Source organism: Gymnoscopelus microlampas, assembly GCF_963454915.1.
Source record: "Gymnoscopelus microlampas genome assembly, chromosome: 11".
In the NCBI taxonomy this organism is placed as follows: domain Eukaryota; kingdom Metazoa; phylum Chordata; class Actinopteri; order Myctophiformes; family Myctophidae; genus Gymnoscopelus; species Gymnoscopelus microlampas.
Genome location: NC_139948.1, coordinates 36,814,618 through 36,829,196, shown reverse-complemented (window position 1 = coordinate 36,829,196; position 14,579 = coordinate 36,814,618). Strand labels below are relative to the sequence as shown.

General features: G+C 41.1%; 2 protein-coding genes across 6 annotated transcripts in view; both read left to right on the top strand.

Annotated features, from left to right (window-relative positions):
• The first annotated feature begins 218 nt into the window (after positions 1-218).
• On the top strand, positions 219-8,299 carry dsn1 (DSN1 component of MIS12 kinetochore complex). 2 transcript variants are annotated; one of them, XM_084071604.1, is made up of 12 exons: positions 219-290; positions 553-595; positions 1,295-1,459; positions 3,063-3,231; positions 3,346-3,419; positions 4,774-4,843; positions 4,982-5,069; positions 5,182-5,232; positions 6,261-6,332; positions 7,007-7,154; positions 7,363-7,456; positions 7,558-8,299. In XM_084071604.1, exons 1-12 carry the CDS (start codon positions 256-258, stop codon positions 7,644-7,646), a joined length of 1,098 nt encoding a protein of 365 aa, XP_083927730.1. In that variant the 5' UTR covers positions 219-255; the 3' UTR covers positions 7,647-8,299. The 2 variants fall into 2 exon arrangements, with proteins under 2 accessions (XP_083927730.1, XP_083927731.1); XM_084071605.1 differs by having other exon boundaries at positions 259-290; positions 556-595.
• Positions 8,300-10,795: 2,496 nt separating this feature from the next.
• pbx4 (pre-B-cell leukemia transcription factor 4) overlaps positions 10,796-14,579 on the top strand; it is a 34,992-nt gene continuing 31,208 nt past the window's right edge. For all 4 annotated transcript variants that reach the window (XM_084073071.1, XM_084073072.1, XM_084073070.1 and 1 more), the window contains exon 1: positions 10,796-11,642. In XM_084073071.1, coding sequence (XP_083929197.1) covers positions 11,464-11,642 — 179 coding nt within the window. In that variant the 5' untranslated portion in view covers positions 10,796-11,463. The remainder of the gene's footprint in view (positions 11,643-14,579) is intronic.

Here is a 14,579-nt window from a genome sequence, read left to right as displayed (position 1 = left end):
AGTACATTTTGATGCCAATACTTTTGTACTTTTACTCAAGTAAATTGTGAATACTAAATTTTAACAGAGTATTTCTACATTGCTGTAAAAAAATATGACGTACGTCTTCTTCCACCACCCGGCGAATGTATGACGCACCCCACTCGTTGTCGTAGTTCCCTCTAGTCTAGCACACTACGTTTCCCAGAATGCATATCTTAGAAAGGGGCGGGGAATGTGTTGGGCGCGCTATGAAGTTTGTTATTTGAAAGAAAAATGGCGAATATCCGGATGGACACAACACAAGACAGGTTTGTGTTTTCACTTATAAGTCAGTAAACTATAATAAGTGATATGTGTTGGTTTTGGGTACAGATTGCAGTCCTTCTACTTACTGACAAGTCAAATGTTTGTGTGCTAGTTGAACTCTATGGTTCTAGTCTGGTGGATGCTAGGAGCTAATCTTAGCTGCAACGTTCATCAAGATGACTGACTAGACTTTTAAGCAAGCTGAGGTTTTTTAATAAGTTAATACGTGTTCATAGTTTTCTTATTGGTTCATTCTGTTCTTAGCAGTGACATGAGTGTTGCTGTTGATGACAAGGACAAGCCGAAGGTAAGAAACATCTGCCTTAGGCAGAGCTGATGTCAGGTTTAAAGTAACTAAGTAAATGTACTCAAGTACTGTACTTAAGTACATTTTTTAGGTATTTTTACTTTCTTCAGTATTTACAATTTTCAATACTTTTACTTCTACTCCAGTACATCTCAGAGGCAAATATTGTGCTTTTACTCCACTACAATTATATGACAACTTTTGTTACTTTGTAGATTCTGATTATTATTACAAAACACATTTTAACCACTTCAGCCATATATATATTTCAGCCATTTGAAAATGGCAGATCTACAAGTTCACAATGCGTCATGACGCATTGAGTGCTTGTAGATCTGCTATTTTCAAAAGATCTTTTATACATTTTGAACTTGTGAAATGGGACATTTTGCACAATGAGTACTTTTACTTTTGGTACTTTAACACTACACTACATACTTATGCACCTTTTACTCAAGTACATTTTGGATACGGGACTTCTACTTGTAGCAGAGTATATCTACATTGCAGTATTGATACTTTTACTTAAGTAAAACATGCGAGTACTTCTTCCATCACTGAAGAAACATTTGCCTTAGGCTGAGGTCAGGTTTCAGCCTTATAGATTTGGACTGGATTAAAAACCTTACCTTAGCCAAACATTACATTTCATAACACTGCAACAAGTGAACTTGGATTAACTTGACCTGTTTTATAAAGGTGAATGTGGGTGAAAAAACATCCAAAAGAGGTCGCTCCCCAAGTGCCAGCCCAGGTCGACCACACAAGTCACCTCGCACGCAGTCTGAGTCCACAACACAGATGGATGGAGCACCAGAGACATGCGTGGAGGGAACTGCTGCCCCCATAGAACTTCCAGTAAAGGTGGGGCTGATTTTAATATAATTAACCCATTGAGACCTGAAGCCGATTCTACTTGTCTCCTAAATCTCAACAGTATTCTGAAAAACGTATGTTTCTATATCAGTGGTGCTCAATCTTTTTCATGTCAAGGACCCCCAAAATTATATGTATTTGTCCGCGGACCCCCATCAAAATATCTTGTTTCAGGGACCCCCCAGAAGCAAAAATTTGAGTTAAAAATGTTTGCTTTAAAAAAATATATATTCAAAGATTTGCACACATTTTCACGAATTTTCAAAAATAGCAGATCTACAAGCTCGTAGCGCGGCACTCGGTGCCGCGCTATGAGCTTGTATATCTGCTATTTTTGAATAGCCCAAAGTGTAAAATAATGCTTTTTAGCTCAAATCTAAAAAGGACACAGTTCCAGGTCTTAATGGGTTAATATACTTGTGTTGCTGGGTAGCTTAACCTATAATAATACATCATAATGTATCAATTAATGTATGTTTTGTATTCATAATTTAAGTATACTGTTTATAAATACTCAAGTATGAGAAGTACTGCAAAAATGTATTGTACGTAGCCCTAGACTGGCTGATATTCCATACATTTTATGTATTTCATATAGAGCCATAGAACACTCATTGTAGGCTATTTTTGTGGGGGCATTTACTGTATCTCTGTGGCATTCTAATTTGCAGAACTCTGTGTGTACTCACCCATAAATTAAAGCTTCACCACTATGTAATGTTTTTAGTGAATAAGCTTTTTTTTCTTTCTTTTTTTTCTAATTATGTTATTACAATATAACTAACATAGATCTCCAGTGGTTGTAGTTGGTCTACCTGCTCTTCTATTGAGACGTAGACTGGTAGGACATGAAAGTTACAGGGTGCAGCCAGTTTTAGTTGCGACTTGGAGTCAGCTCTTGTCATATTGTGTAATATCCATTTGATAGTTCTGGCAGAAAACATCTAGTAAAATACCTGAAGATTCACATGGACACAATGTAGGGTAGGTGACGGGGCGTCATTCACAGCAGTACTAAACATGTACACTTCCTTCAATGAGCACATGGATATGGGGCACACAAACGTGTCTCTGTTCATGTGTCTCTGTTCATAACTGTTGTACCAGTTTCCCGTAGGTGGCATAGTTACCCATTTCCTGTTCTGCATCAGTCAATTTGTTTGCCCCACACATGCACTCGGGGAAGAAAGTTGTGTGTGTTTAGTGCTGCTGTGAATGCTGTCCCTTCGCCTACACACGTTGTCCATGTGAACCTGGTTGAAGTTTTCTGCCAGAACTTACAAATGGTTATTATACTATATGACAAGTGCTGACCCCAAGTCACAGCAATTCATTAATAATGGAATGATTAATAATAGAATACATGCGTATAATGTAAGGAATATTAGCCATTAATAAGTACAGTACTTGAGTAAACTTACTTTCCACCACTGCTTTCAAGGCTGAGGACAGCTTATTAGCTGACCGTATTAATAAATTACATTTCATAACAATGCAACAAGTGAACTACAAAGTAAGTATTAGTCCAGATTATAACCTGGTTACAATGGTCAATGTTGGTTACATGAATTCCCCAACGTCCACAACACAGATCCATGGAGCACCAGAGACATCTTGTAGCGAGTTGGGATCAGTGAATACGCAGGGAGAAAACCTGGAAGGATCTGCCCCCATTGAAACTCCATGTGGACGGAGGAAGTCCTTAAGGAGGTCTACCATAGGCAGGCGTTCTCTACCTGCTTTCCAAAATCCTGTTCAGAGTGAGTCCTCTGTCCTCATCCTAGATATGAAATAATGGCAAAAATGGGCTGTTTCGTCATGACTTATCAGCAGTAGAAATGACTAATGACTAACTCATTCTATTTTCCTCTTAGGCCTCTGCAGAAGCATTAGCCCATCACTACCACAGCAAGAGCGTCTGGAGCAGCTTATGAAGGCTTCAATGGAGGTGAGTGTCAAGGCAGGCCTACATTATCTGCATTAGCCGCAGAAACAAATTTAGTTAAACACTGGACAAGTGCTAAGTTCAGCTGTGGTGAATGTCACATGAATGGTCATGAGAGCAATAGTTAAAGCAAACAAATAAGACAGAGTTGAGTCAGTTCATGACTTTGTGATTGCTGTCATTGCAGATTTTCTTATGTTGAAAAATGTGACGCTTTTGCCTAGCAACATGTCCCTTAAACTTAAGGATCCCTGCATCCATTTTCAACCTCCCCTTCATCCATTTTCAACTCATCTTCATATAAATTGTCCTCACTAATGCTTATTATAAAATGGTACCATTTTTGTCTACGTACTTGGTGGTCTGTGTCTCAGGGGAGGCCTGTTGACAGTTCAGAAACCCGCCTACCAGTGACATCATCAATGGTGAATCCAAGCTAATAGAAACTGAAGGCTTTCTATTCCTGTAAAATGTGCATGCTATCATAGAAGCCAGTTCTCGCATTAATAAATGACTAAACCTGCCTATCAATGATGACACATTCACATGGTCACTCAATACCGAGTACATCCTCAAGAAGGCGCAGCAGCGACTGTACTTTCTGAGGCGCCTCAAAAAATTTGGCCTAAGTACAAAAGGACTAGTGAACTTTTATCGTTGTATAATTGAAAGTGTCTTAACTGGCTGTATCACAGTGTGGTACGGTAACACGACCGCTCAGGACTGCGACAGGTTGCAGAGGACCGTTAAAACAGCAGCTAAAATCATCGGCAGCACAGAATTACCCAGTCTCCGTAACATCTACACCACTCGTTGTATGAAAAAAGCCCACAACATCATTAAAGACACCAGCCATCCCGCAAATACCCTGTTCAAACTACTCCCTTCCAAAAAACGCTACCAGAGCATCAAATCTCGCACCACCTGTCTCAGTAACAGTTTCTTCCCCCAGGCAGTCAGGCTGCTGAACAGCTGACCGTGAACTGTTTTGCACTGTATGGTCATTAATTTGCACTTCTTTCCTTGTGTTCTTTTTGCACTATAGATGTCTTTTGCACTATGGATGTTGTCTATGTCCTATGTATTTAAGACTGAGAAAGCTCTGAGCAAAATAATTTTCATTGTATTTATACTCTGTATCTATACATATGACAAATAAACCTGAACTTGAACTTGAATGTCACTGGTAGGCGGGTTTCTGAGACAGTGAATAGAAATAGATGGGTTGAAAATGAGTGAAGTGGACCTTTTTAAGCATAAATTAGACTTAAATCATCAAGGTTTTTGTGTTTGTAATTTAAATTCTGACTGCACATGATCAAAATACTGTAAAAATGATCTGTCCAATCTCTCCTAGTTGGCAATAGAGAGCACTCTTGATTCACTGAAGTCACCAGGCGCCTCATTGGAGACATTTCAAAAACAAGGTCAGTGTTGGTCCTATATACATTTGGTAGTCTTATGGTAATGTATGGGGATTATAAAGCTAATCTTTTCAACCTCATCTTTTCTGTGAAGGAGGCAATATATCTGGTTTGCATATATATGTCCTTTTTGTGTCATAGTTGAGGACATGAAGAAGGAATGGTGTTGTTTGGCCAAGAATATACACGATGAGATGCAATATCCACAAATCCCCAGTAGTACAGCTAGGTAAACCTTTTTAAATTATATCCAACATGATGGTTATACATTTCTCAAATATCTCCCAAAATTGCCTTTTAATGTAAAATGTTTCTTCCCGATTGCTTGGTTTTCACTCTAGTGTTCCTGCGGTAGAGCAAACCATGGAGCAAACTCGGCAAGCAATCAGAAGGTATGTTAATTGCCGTTTATCACAAATTAGACAATTTTAGTATTAAAAAAGGTTTGGAATAACCTGCCATGTGTAATGCTGCATTCACATGGCGACAATAGACTGCAGGTGACAAACCAAGGACGTTCAAAGTTATTCAGTGAGACAGAAACCAGCGTGGAATACTGCAACCACCAACCAAGCCTTTTGTCAAAAGTCAGAATCCGTTTTATTGTCACATCATGGTGTAAATCAGTGTGTGAAACTCGGGTTTTGTGCAAGCGCCATCATTTCGTTGTGTTCAGGAAAGAAACAAAAAAATGTATATTCTACATATATACACATAGCACAAGTTAATCCTGTCTTGTTTGTGGTTATATTGTACTGAAAAGAAAAAAAAAGATTATTATATGTTATGACCAGTTATTTGCTATGCCAGAGTGCGGACTAGCCGACACCAACTCGGGATCTCCTGGATCACTGCCCTCCACTCCCTCCTGTCCAGCATCAAGGTCTTGAGCTCTGCATTGTTGCTATCTCCGGCTGTCAGTGTGTCTTCTTACGTAGGTGCACCTCTTTTCCCTCCTAGCGGTTGGCTCCCACAGTGTCAGTAGTTTGTTGCCAGTTCCAGGTGCCTGACACGGTGCCCAGCCAGCTCTCCCTTGTGCACCTTGTCTATTACATGTTCATCATTTTCTGTAGCTGTGGTTTCCACCCATTCCACATTAACGCATGGTACAAGGTTTATTCAAAAAGAGAATGCGAGCACTCATCATTTGAATAACGGTTCATGTTTATCGGGTGCACGGTTCTGGCAGGAACTGTATGTTTAAAAAGATCACCAGCACTTTATCCTTTTAGGATCTCTTATTTATAGAAAAGCAGCAGATCAAACACGACAGACATTTTGGCCTGTTGCCTTCCTCAGCATGATTGGGACCAAGTGAATGCTGGTGATCTTTTTAAAGACAATGTTTCTTTACCCTCAAAATGTGAATGCCACATAATACTTACATGTATATGTTGTTTTTTTCCACCTTATTTTTAAGGCTACAGTTGGAGAATGAATCTTGGGAAGGACTGCTGAACAAACACCGGAGTAAAGCGGAGGCATTGACAAGGTGCACATAGAAACTGTCATCAATGGATGCTATATTGCTATTTATTACAAGAGTATGGACTATCCAAGCATTAAATAATTCAGTGGTCTAGTCGGGCAGTGACTGAAGTCTTCACTAAACCATACTTGATTTGTTTAAAAACGTATCTAATGAGTCCTGAGTAGGAAAGTGAAGAATTTAGCAGTTTTAAATGTTTTTCTTGATGACCCATCGCTTGATCCACCAATGAAATCGTTTTTGTAGAACATGCAAACCAATCAAAGTTGAAGCTTGGCGAAAGCCATTGATGTTGAAAGCACCATTGAAATGTAACATTGTCTTTGGATGATATAGATGAATTCATTTAAGAAAATCCTTGTGGATAGCAGAGGACACAGGTGTTTAATACCTGGTCAACATTTTCCAGATCGCATAAGACATTACAGCAATATCGCCACCATCTTGATCAGCGATGACAGTGGAATGTCAGTTGACGGTTACCATAGAAAAACATGTCAATGCCATATGGAGAATATCACATGAGAGAGAGTTTTATATATACACACACACACACACACACACACACACACACACACACACACACACACACACACACACACACACACACACACACACACATCCATTCACTCTGTTTATTCTAATAGTAATAAAAAAGATTCTCTCCTTTGCAACAGGAAGGTACAAAAGGGCCAGGAGAGTGGTGTAGTGTTGGACTCCGCCTCTGTGGTCCGATCTTCCCAATACCAACTCATACAGTCCAAACCAGATTACCGTGACATCCTCCGCCAGCAACTACCCCGTCTGCAGACTATGGAGCTGGTGGTACGTTGGAAATATCATAGCAGTTATGAGAACAGAAAAAAACTAAGATTTGCTGAGACACATCGCCAGGTGTTCAGTTGGTTTTGTGCAATGGCTTGTACACGGACAGAAACTCCGAGACAGGTGGAAGGAAAATTCCACTAGTCCATTTTATTTCATTATATTCACTTTTTTTTATATCTCAAATTGTACCTCGACCCCCCAACAGATGGACTCTCAACGTAAGATTGTGCAAGAGCTTCTGTCCATCCACGACCGAGCACAGTTATTGATGACAGAGACCAGTAGGAGATTGAGATTAGGTATTGCATTCTTTTTTTTACATTTGTTATGAAGTTATTGTATGCCTTATACTGAGAAATGATCTGCAAATAGTTTAATCATGTATTATTTTCCTACTCAGAGGCAGAGGCAGGATTCCAAAACCAGCCATTTGACAACATCAGACATCTACTGATGGCAACAAAGGACCCACCTCTTATAGATAAATAAAGGGGAGAAAGATGTGTGGGTATACAGGTTTCTTCTTACCCACAATTGTAAATAAGTCTTTTTATATATTGATTGTTCAAGTTTCAAGAAATAATATACAATCTATATTATGTATGTACATATTATTTCTTGGTTTAGTACCTGCATAATTGTATGTAGTAAACTTGTTTCAGGAGTGTTTTTCAAACTGAAATGGAGATTGTTAAAACTGTACAGTTTTTTTTTCATCCCTAGGTAATGCATGACTTTGACCACCAGGTGGCAATGCCACTCTTTTCAAAACTACCATTGGCTTAACTCTCTACTGAAATTGTGGATTAATGCTGAAATGAACACAAAAAAAAGTTTCTCAGAGCATCTATGCATCCTGTAAATTATCAAAGAACAGATGGAGATTAACATTTTAGTTTTATATTAATTATAAAGCAAACATGAAATGTCATCAACATCTTTGGATTGTTGCTCAGCTGTGATAATCCATGCAAATTTCAATTTGATTTCATTTAACTCTATGTTCTCTAATGTATTGCCATCAGAAATAATTAGCGTATTAACAGCAGTGAGTGGTCATAAGCTGTATGTCTAAAATGTATGGTATGTATTTGATGTATTTTGATCTGATTGATTAAACCTTTTTTGCAAATATGGAAAACGATATAGTTATTCGGATGGGTAACTTGTAATTCAAGAATAACAGGAAGAGATGCTTGTGAATTCTACAGGACGTTCATATAAAAATATATAATTTGTTGCCCCCCCTTATTGATTAGAATGACCATTTTGATGAAATAAGCGTAACAGTTTTCCAAAGCCTTAAACAGTCTGTACAATGCTTGATATTTGCTCTGTCCATGGTGCAGCATCTATTCCACCCCACCAGTGTCCCTGACCACTCAGAGGAGGCCCCTCCCCCCACAGTGACTCACTCCCATCTCTTGCATTTGACTGGGTCACTGAGGCAGAACGAAGCTTTGACATTGTGCCAGTCAAAGCTTCACCATCAGTCGAATTCTCTATCATTTATTCACCCAGTAATGTTTCTACTAATTATTTTTTTGTTCAGAGGTGTAACAAGAAAATCTGATTAAGAAAGGGGAAACAGCTAGGATGTGTTCCACCAGTCTTAAGCAAGGTGTGGGTGAGGTTTGCTGGTAATTGTATTCATTTCTGTTGGGGTTGGTGTTGTGGGGTGACCGTGAGCATTTGAGTAAAGGAGGATGGTTCACGGCAGGAAAGATCGATTCTTATTTAGATGAAAATGAGGCTTGATGCTTGTGTGGTGAGAGGAGGGCATCTATAGCTTACAAACTAAGAGAAGTCCATAGCAGCACTCTTTAAATCAATCATTCGCCACAGTACAGAGAGATTGCTTAAATTGTTGAATCAGTGTTTTCTCACATTTTTCAACTTTTTTCCAGATCACAACAATGTTGGATAATACATTTTATCACCTGCTGACCCTATCCTCTAATTTGAAGATTATATTACCAAGCTGTATTGCTACTGCTATTTATAAGTTAATTTAGTGTTGTGTTTATTGTTATTAGCCTATTTTCAAAGAAGACACCCTGTATACAAGGAATACACAACCTGTCCTGCACTACTGTAGTTGTCAGTCTATTATGCTTGTATGTGCATGCAAAGAGCAAAGGCTGACTGTATTCTCTAGTCTTGCTCTCTCTAACTTTAGATTGATTAGCTACAGATTGTAGTAGATGGATGTGTGGAGAGTCAGCATAAACCACTGCCAGTTTGGTCCCACTCCCGCATGCGCACCCATCATCTCTCCAATACAGCACACGAGGCTGCACCTCTCCTCCACGTCCATTCAGCTAGCCATTCGTCTTGGGAAGCTGTCTTTCTGATCTGAGTGATAAACTACAGCAGAATTGTCCACGTTCGCAGAAAAAAACGAGGACACTTGTTTTCAATCTGTGCTGTCTACATTTTCATACTGAAAGACAGATGGGATATTTCATTCATTGGCAGCTTTGGACAGAGCAATCCTATGTAACAGATGCTGTTACATTGGCCATGCACCTTTTTTTCCCTCTAATATTACTCAATAAAATTGGCATGATCTGTGTATTTATAATAGAATGAGTAATTGTCTCTGCAATATAACTCATAAGCCAAACGAAGTGATTCATATTATTGGCTAGTTTGTATGTCTTTTACATATACACTTTCAGCAGATAGGCTTAGTGAGTTTTACTTTTACTTCTACAAATCACTATTTAACATGAGCATCACCAACGCTAGGATGGTAGGCCTAAAAATCTCTATGGATACTAGCAGGAGCTTGTACTATTGAAGCATGGAGTTTACTAAGGCACTTCTGGCCCACCAGTCTGTCCTTGATACTGGATAAAGGAGGAGTGGGCACATTGAGGTGAAATTGTTTATGTCCAACTGACATAAGAAATATCAGGCCTTAACTGTCAAATGTACCAGCATGTTCAAATCATGTATACTTTACATTACTTAAGACCATTTTCCAAACTATTTATTTTGTGTAACCTGAAGGTGCCCACTCTTCCTGTTACCCTATTACACAATGCCCCCCCCCCCCCCACCCTAGCATGTACTATACCCAGTACCCACTGTAAACTTTGTTTTTGAAACATGAAGTCCCAGGTTAGATGTGTTTAGGAATTTAGACTCTTTTTCGGTCAACCAGGTGTAATGGCTACGAGCAGTGGCATTGCTCACCCAATTTTGGATTGATCTCGCAGGCAGGAACGCTTTTGTATAAAGTTACAGCCTATTAATTGTGTGTATTATTATTTTCAGGGCATCTGGGCATTTGGCGACCGACATTTGGGCCCCATATGTTGAGAAACCGTGCTCCCCCCCGCCCCCCACTGTTCAAAAGAACCATGAATACGCGAGCCGTAGCCTACTAGTAACAAAAGTATAATAGGGGGTCGGCTTGCAAAAAGCCCATCTTGATTTTTTTTACGTTGCAAAATAAGTTCTCGTGTCGCTCCTGCCGGCGCCACATCGCCGCTCTGATCGCTATAATACTCCCTCACATTGTTAAGTAGCTGGATGATTGGGTGTCGTTTTATGGCACATACTGATTAGCCCACAACACAACACGCAAGCGCATGCACTGCTCACTCACTACTGGTGTTCAATGAGCGACAACACACGACAACAATGGCACTCCGTGCTGGTCTGTTTTGATGGGTAACCTCTCATAATAATAACAGAGGCTTCATCGGGGGTGGGGAGTTTTGCTTGATGGTTTCGCGTCTAGTGCATTTTTTTGTTTGCATTATTTTAATGCACAGTAATTGCTTGCACAGGAACAAGCATTGTGCATTTTTTTTTCTTTTTTTACTTTGACAATGTGCTCGGCAGTGCTGTCCGCCTGCAGCTCCCACATTGTGTTCATGTGTGGCTGTGGCTGCTAGCAGGCAGGCAGGCAGGCTCGTCACTGCTGCTTTTTTTCATCCAGCAGCTCCTCTCCACCAGGCTCTGCCTCGTCTCTGTGCTGTTAGCAGAGCTGCTACCAGTTAGCTGCAAGGCTCTGGGAGACTCTGGAGAATAAAGTGGGAAACGTAGGCGAATGTTAGAGCGAAATCTGCCGCTTTAACCGTCGTTTTCTTTAGCAACACAACGACGGGCTGGTTCCAACACTAGCTCGTCTTTAGGGATCGGGTCGGTTTTTATCGAGTGTTGTGTATGGTCGGTTTGTAGCTGGAGATACTTTGGCTGGCTAGTAGCTACGCTGGCTAGCTGTTTGTGTGTATTATTCGACTGAAGGGGAGGAAAGAAAAACGACGGGCGAGTTTTTTTTTTCTTTGAAAGTATGGATGAGCAGATCAGGATGATGACGGGTCTCGCAGGACTCGGGGGACAATCGCAGGCCGACGTCGGAGACCCGGACTCGGTCAGAAAGCAGCTCGGTCAGCCCCAGCAAGACATCGGGGATATTCTACAGCAAATCATGGCCATCACCGACGAGAGCCTGGACGAAGCACAGGCCAGGTAAGAGCAGAATGTTTCCCCCAGCCACACAGGCAGCGATCATCGCCGATCATCGAGCTGCTGTTGTTTATAAAAAGAACGCTAAAAAAGTTTGATTGGAATATGCACTGACTACAGTAACGCCACGTTACTTCCACACGTTACATGATAAACAAGTCGATATTACTCACTAAACGGGCGTTTTTAGGCTTTAACTTTGTGTACAGACGAGGACTTAATGCTGCTTAATGTACTTTGAAGACATGTTTTCTTCGTGTGCCCTTTGTGTCTAGCGTTTAATCTGGATTTGTGTGTTTTATTACAGTGGTTCACAAACTTTTTCAAGCCAAGGACCCCCAAATTGATATGCATTTAGGGCTGCGGACCCCCATCTGAAAATGTTTTCAGATGGGGCCACCAGAAGAAAAGACTTTGTGTTAAAAAAAATATATATATAACAATATTATATAATATAACATTTTCGATGCTTTTCCAAAAATGTTAAAAAATAGCAGATGTTCAAACATCTGCTATTTTTAAATGGCTAACGTATAAATGGATAAAGTGGTTAACATGATTATGATGCTATATTAACTAATTTACCTGGGGACCCCCTGGAACCCCCTCAAGGACCCCTGGGGATCCCCGGACCCCACTTTGAGAACCACTGTTTTATTATGTGGTCACACGCACCTGGGTAAACTTGGAGATAACTACCCTGTCTGAGATATATTAATATATATATATATATATATATATATATATATATATATATATATATATATATATATATATATATATATATATATATAAACACACACATACATACAAAGTTTGGTTTCCAATTACAATGTTATAAAGGTGGTCTGGACATGCATTTGGACATATAGTACCCGGCGGTCAGCCTACTGTCGTGCAGCTCTAGTGTAAGGTTTTATAATCCAATGCATTCCAAAGAGACGTGTCTTTGATGTTAAAGAGAACTTTTGGGGTTCGGAGGCCTCTAAAACGCCAAGCGACCCGACATAAAACTTCAGATCTTTTTGGAAAATGTTCCATCCAATCCATCATAAGTAACAACTCAGTGTTTGCTAGTTTTGCCGGTTGTTAGTAACAGTCCATCAACACATTTTGGTCATGCTACAAAAGCTGTGATGTATTGTTAGAACACAAATGTGCAGGTTTGATTGAATACTTTATCTAACTATATAAATGGCGAGCAACTTCCGTGCCCTCGGTGGTGACACCCCACAGCTCTGTTATCGACTAAACACAACACCGTCAGACCACATGTCGCCAACACTGTCGCCACGGCGGGCGGCCTGAATTTACGTTTCGCGTAGGGCACCTGGCATGCCTCACTACACCGTTCCCACCTCGCAACATAATTAATTCTACTCACCAAATGTCGGACAAAACGGAAGGGGAGGCAGCTTCGTACCGTTTACCGTGCGCACGACCTCATCACCACAACCGCACGCAGCCGCTGCGGGGGTTTTTTCCTTTTTTTCCAAACTTTTTTTTTGGTCACCATTTTCTCCAGGCACCATTTCTGGTGTAACGTCGGCTGTTTCTTTTCACCAGCCAATCACCTTCCACGTTGCCACGTCCGTTGCCACGTCGCGCTGACGTACGCTAAACAAGCGCTGCCGTGCGCACAATGCAAACGAGCCCAAAGGCGCGCAAAAATAAGCCGACCATTGCTTACACACAAAGTCAGACCTGGCAACGCAGCCTACGCCAATCATGTGTGAGAGATCTACAAGCTATGGGGCAGAGACGCCACCGTATCTTAGCAACAACTACAGCGCTCACTCTCATTGGTCCTGTCACGCTAAGAGCAGTCTCCAGACAATGGCATCGCAGACAGGTTGCTGTTACTGCTGTAGCCATCACAGGCAGTTGCAGCACGACGGACAGGGCGCTGTGATAGCTGCCATGTCGCTAACGCTAACCTGGTTGTCATGCCTGCAGCGGCTGTGCAATCACTTTCTCAACAATGCACGTTCGTGTGGTGAATGTCTATATTGCTGCTCAGTTCGTCCATTGTAGATGGTGTATGTTTGTGTGTGTCTTCTGGAGAACACTCCACAGCAACTACAGTAACTAACGTAATGGCAGGACCGCCCCGTGCAACGCCTGTTAGGCTGCATTATGGTCATGTAGTAATTTCAGATAATTTCGCTCCGATTACAGCAGTGTTTATCAACCCTTTCACGCCGCCCCCCCCCCCCCCCCCCCCCCAAATACACGTACTTGATCTGGGACCCCCCCATTCTGTTTGACTCCGTTCCACAAGTAAATATTGTGAAAATAGCCGATCTACAAGCTCGAAACGCCTCACGTTGAGAGGCTTTGTAAGCTTGGAGATCGGCTATTTTCTACATGATTGCCTCTTTCTTACATTCTTTGCCAATGTGGCCCATGTTTTCATAGCATAGTTTATTGACTACTTCTGTCGCAGAAATGACCATTTCCTTTACTTTCGCTTTTGTATTGTCTCCGCCAGGCCGAAAGGCATGGCGCAAGACTATGTTTCACCCCCTGTCCGTCCGTCTGTGATAGCTAATCTCTCACATCGTTGACTTGATCGCAGCAAAATAACTGGCCGATGTGGAGAGTCAGTGAGAGCTGGATAAACGACGTAAAATGTGTCAAAAGGAGTCTGTACGGCTGTCGATAAATGAACACATGACGTCGGTGGGAGAGGAGATATTGTGTCTTTTGGACAAACTGCAGCGTGGTGCTGATGTTTGTTGTGTGAAGCAGCTTAATGTCAGAGTGTTTGTGTTGGAGCGCCTCAGTGCGGCTGCAGAGTTCATGTGCAACCTCTTCCACAGAGACACAGAGACACTAGAAACTCTGCTGGGGAAAAAAAACACTGCTGGCCATTGACTTTCCTATGGACATTGATCTACACACTGCAGGTATATCTGCTACACACACAACATCAAACTA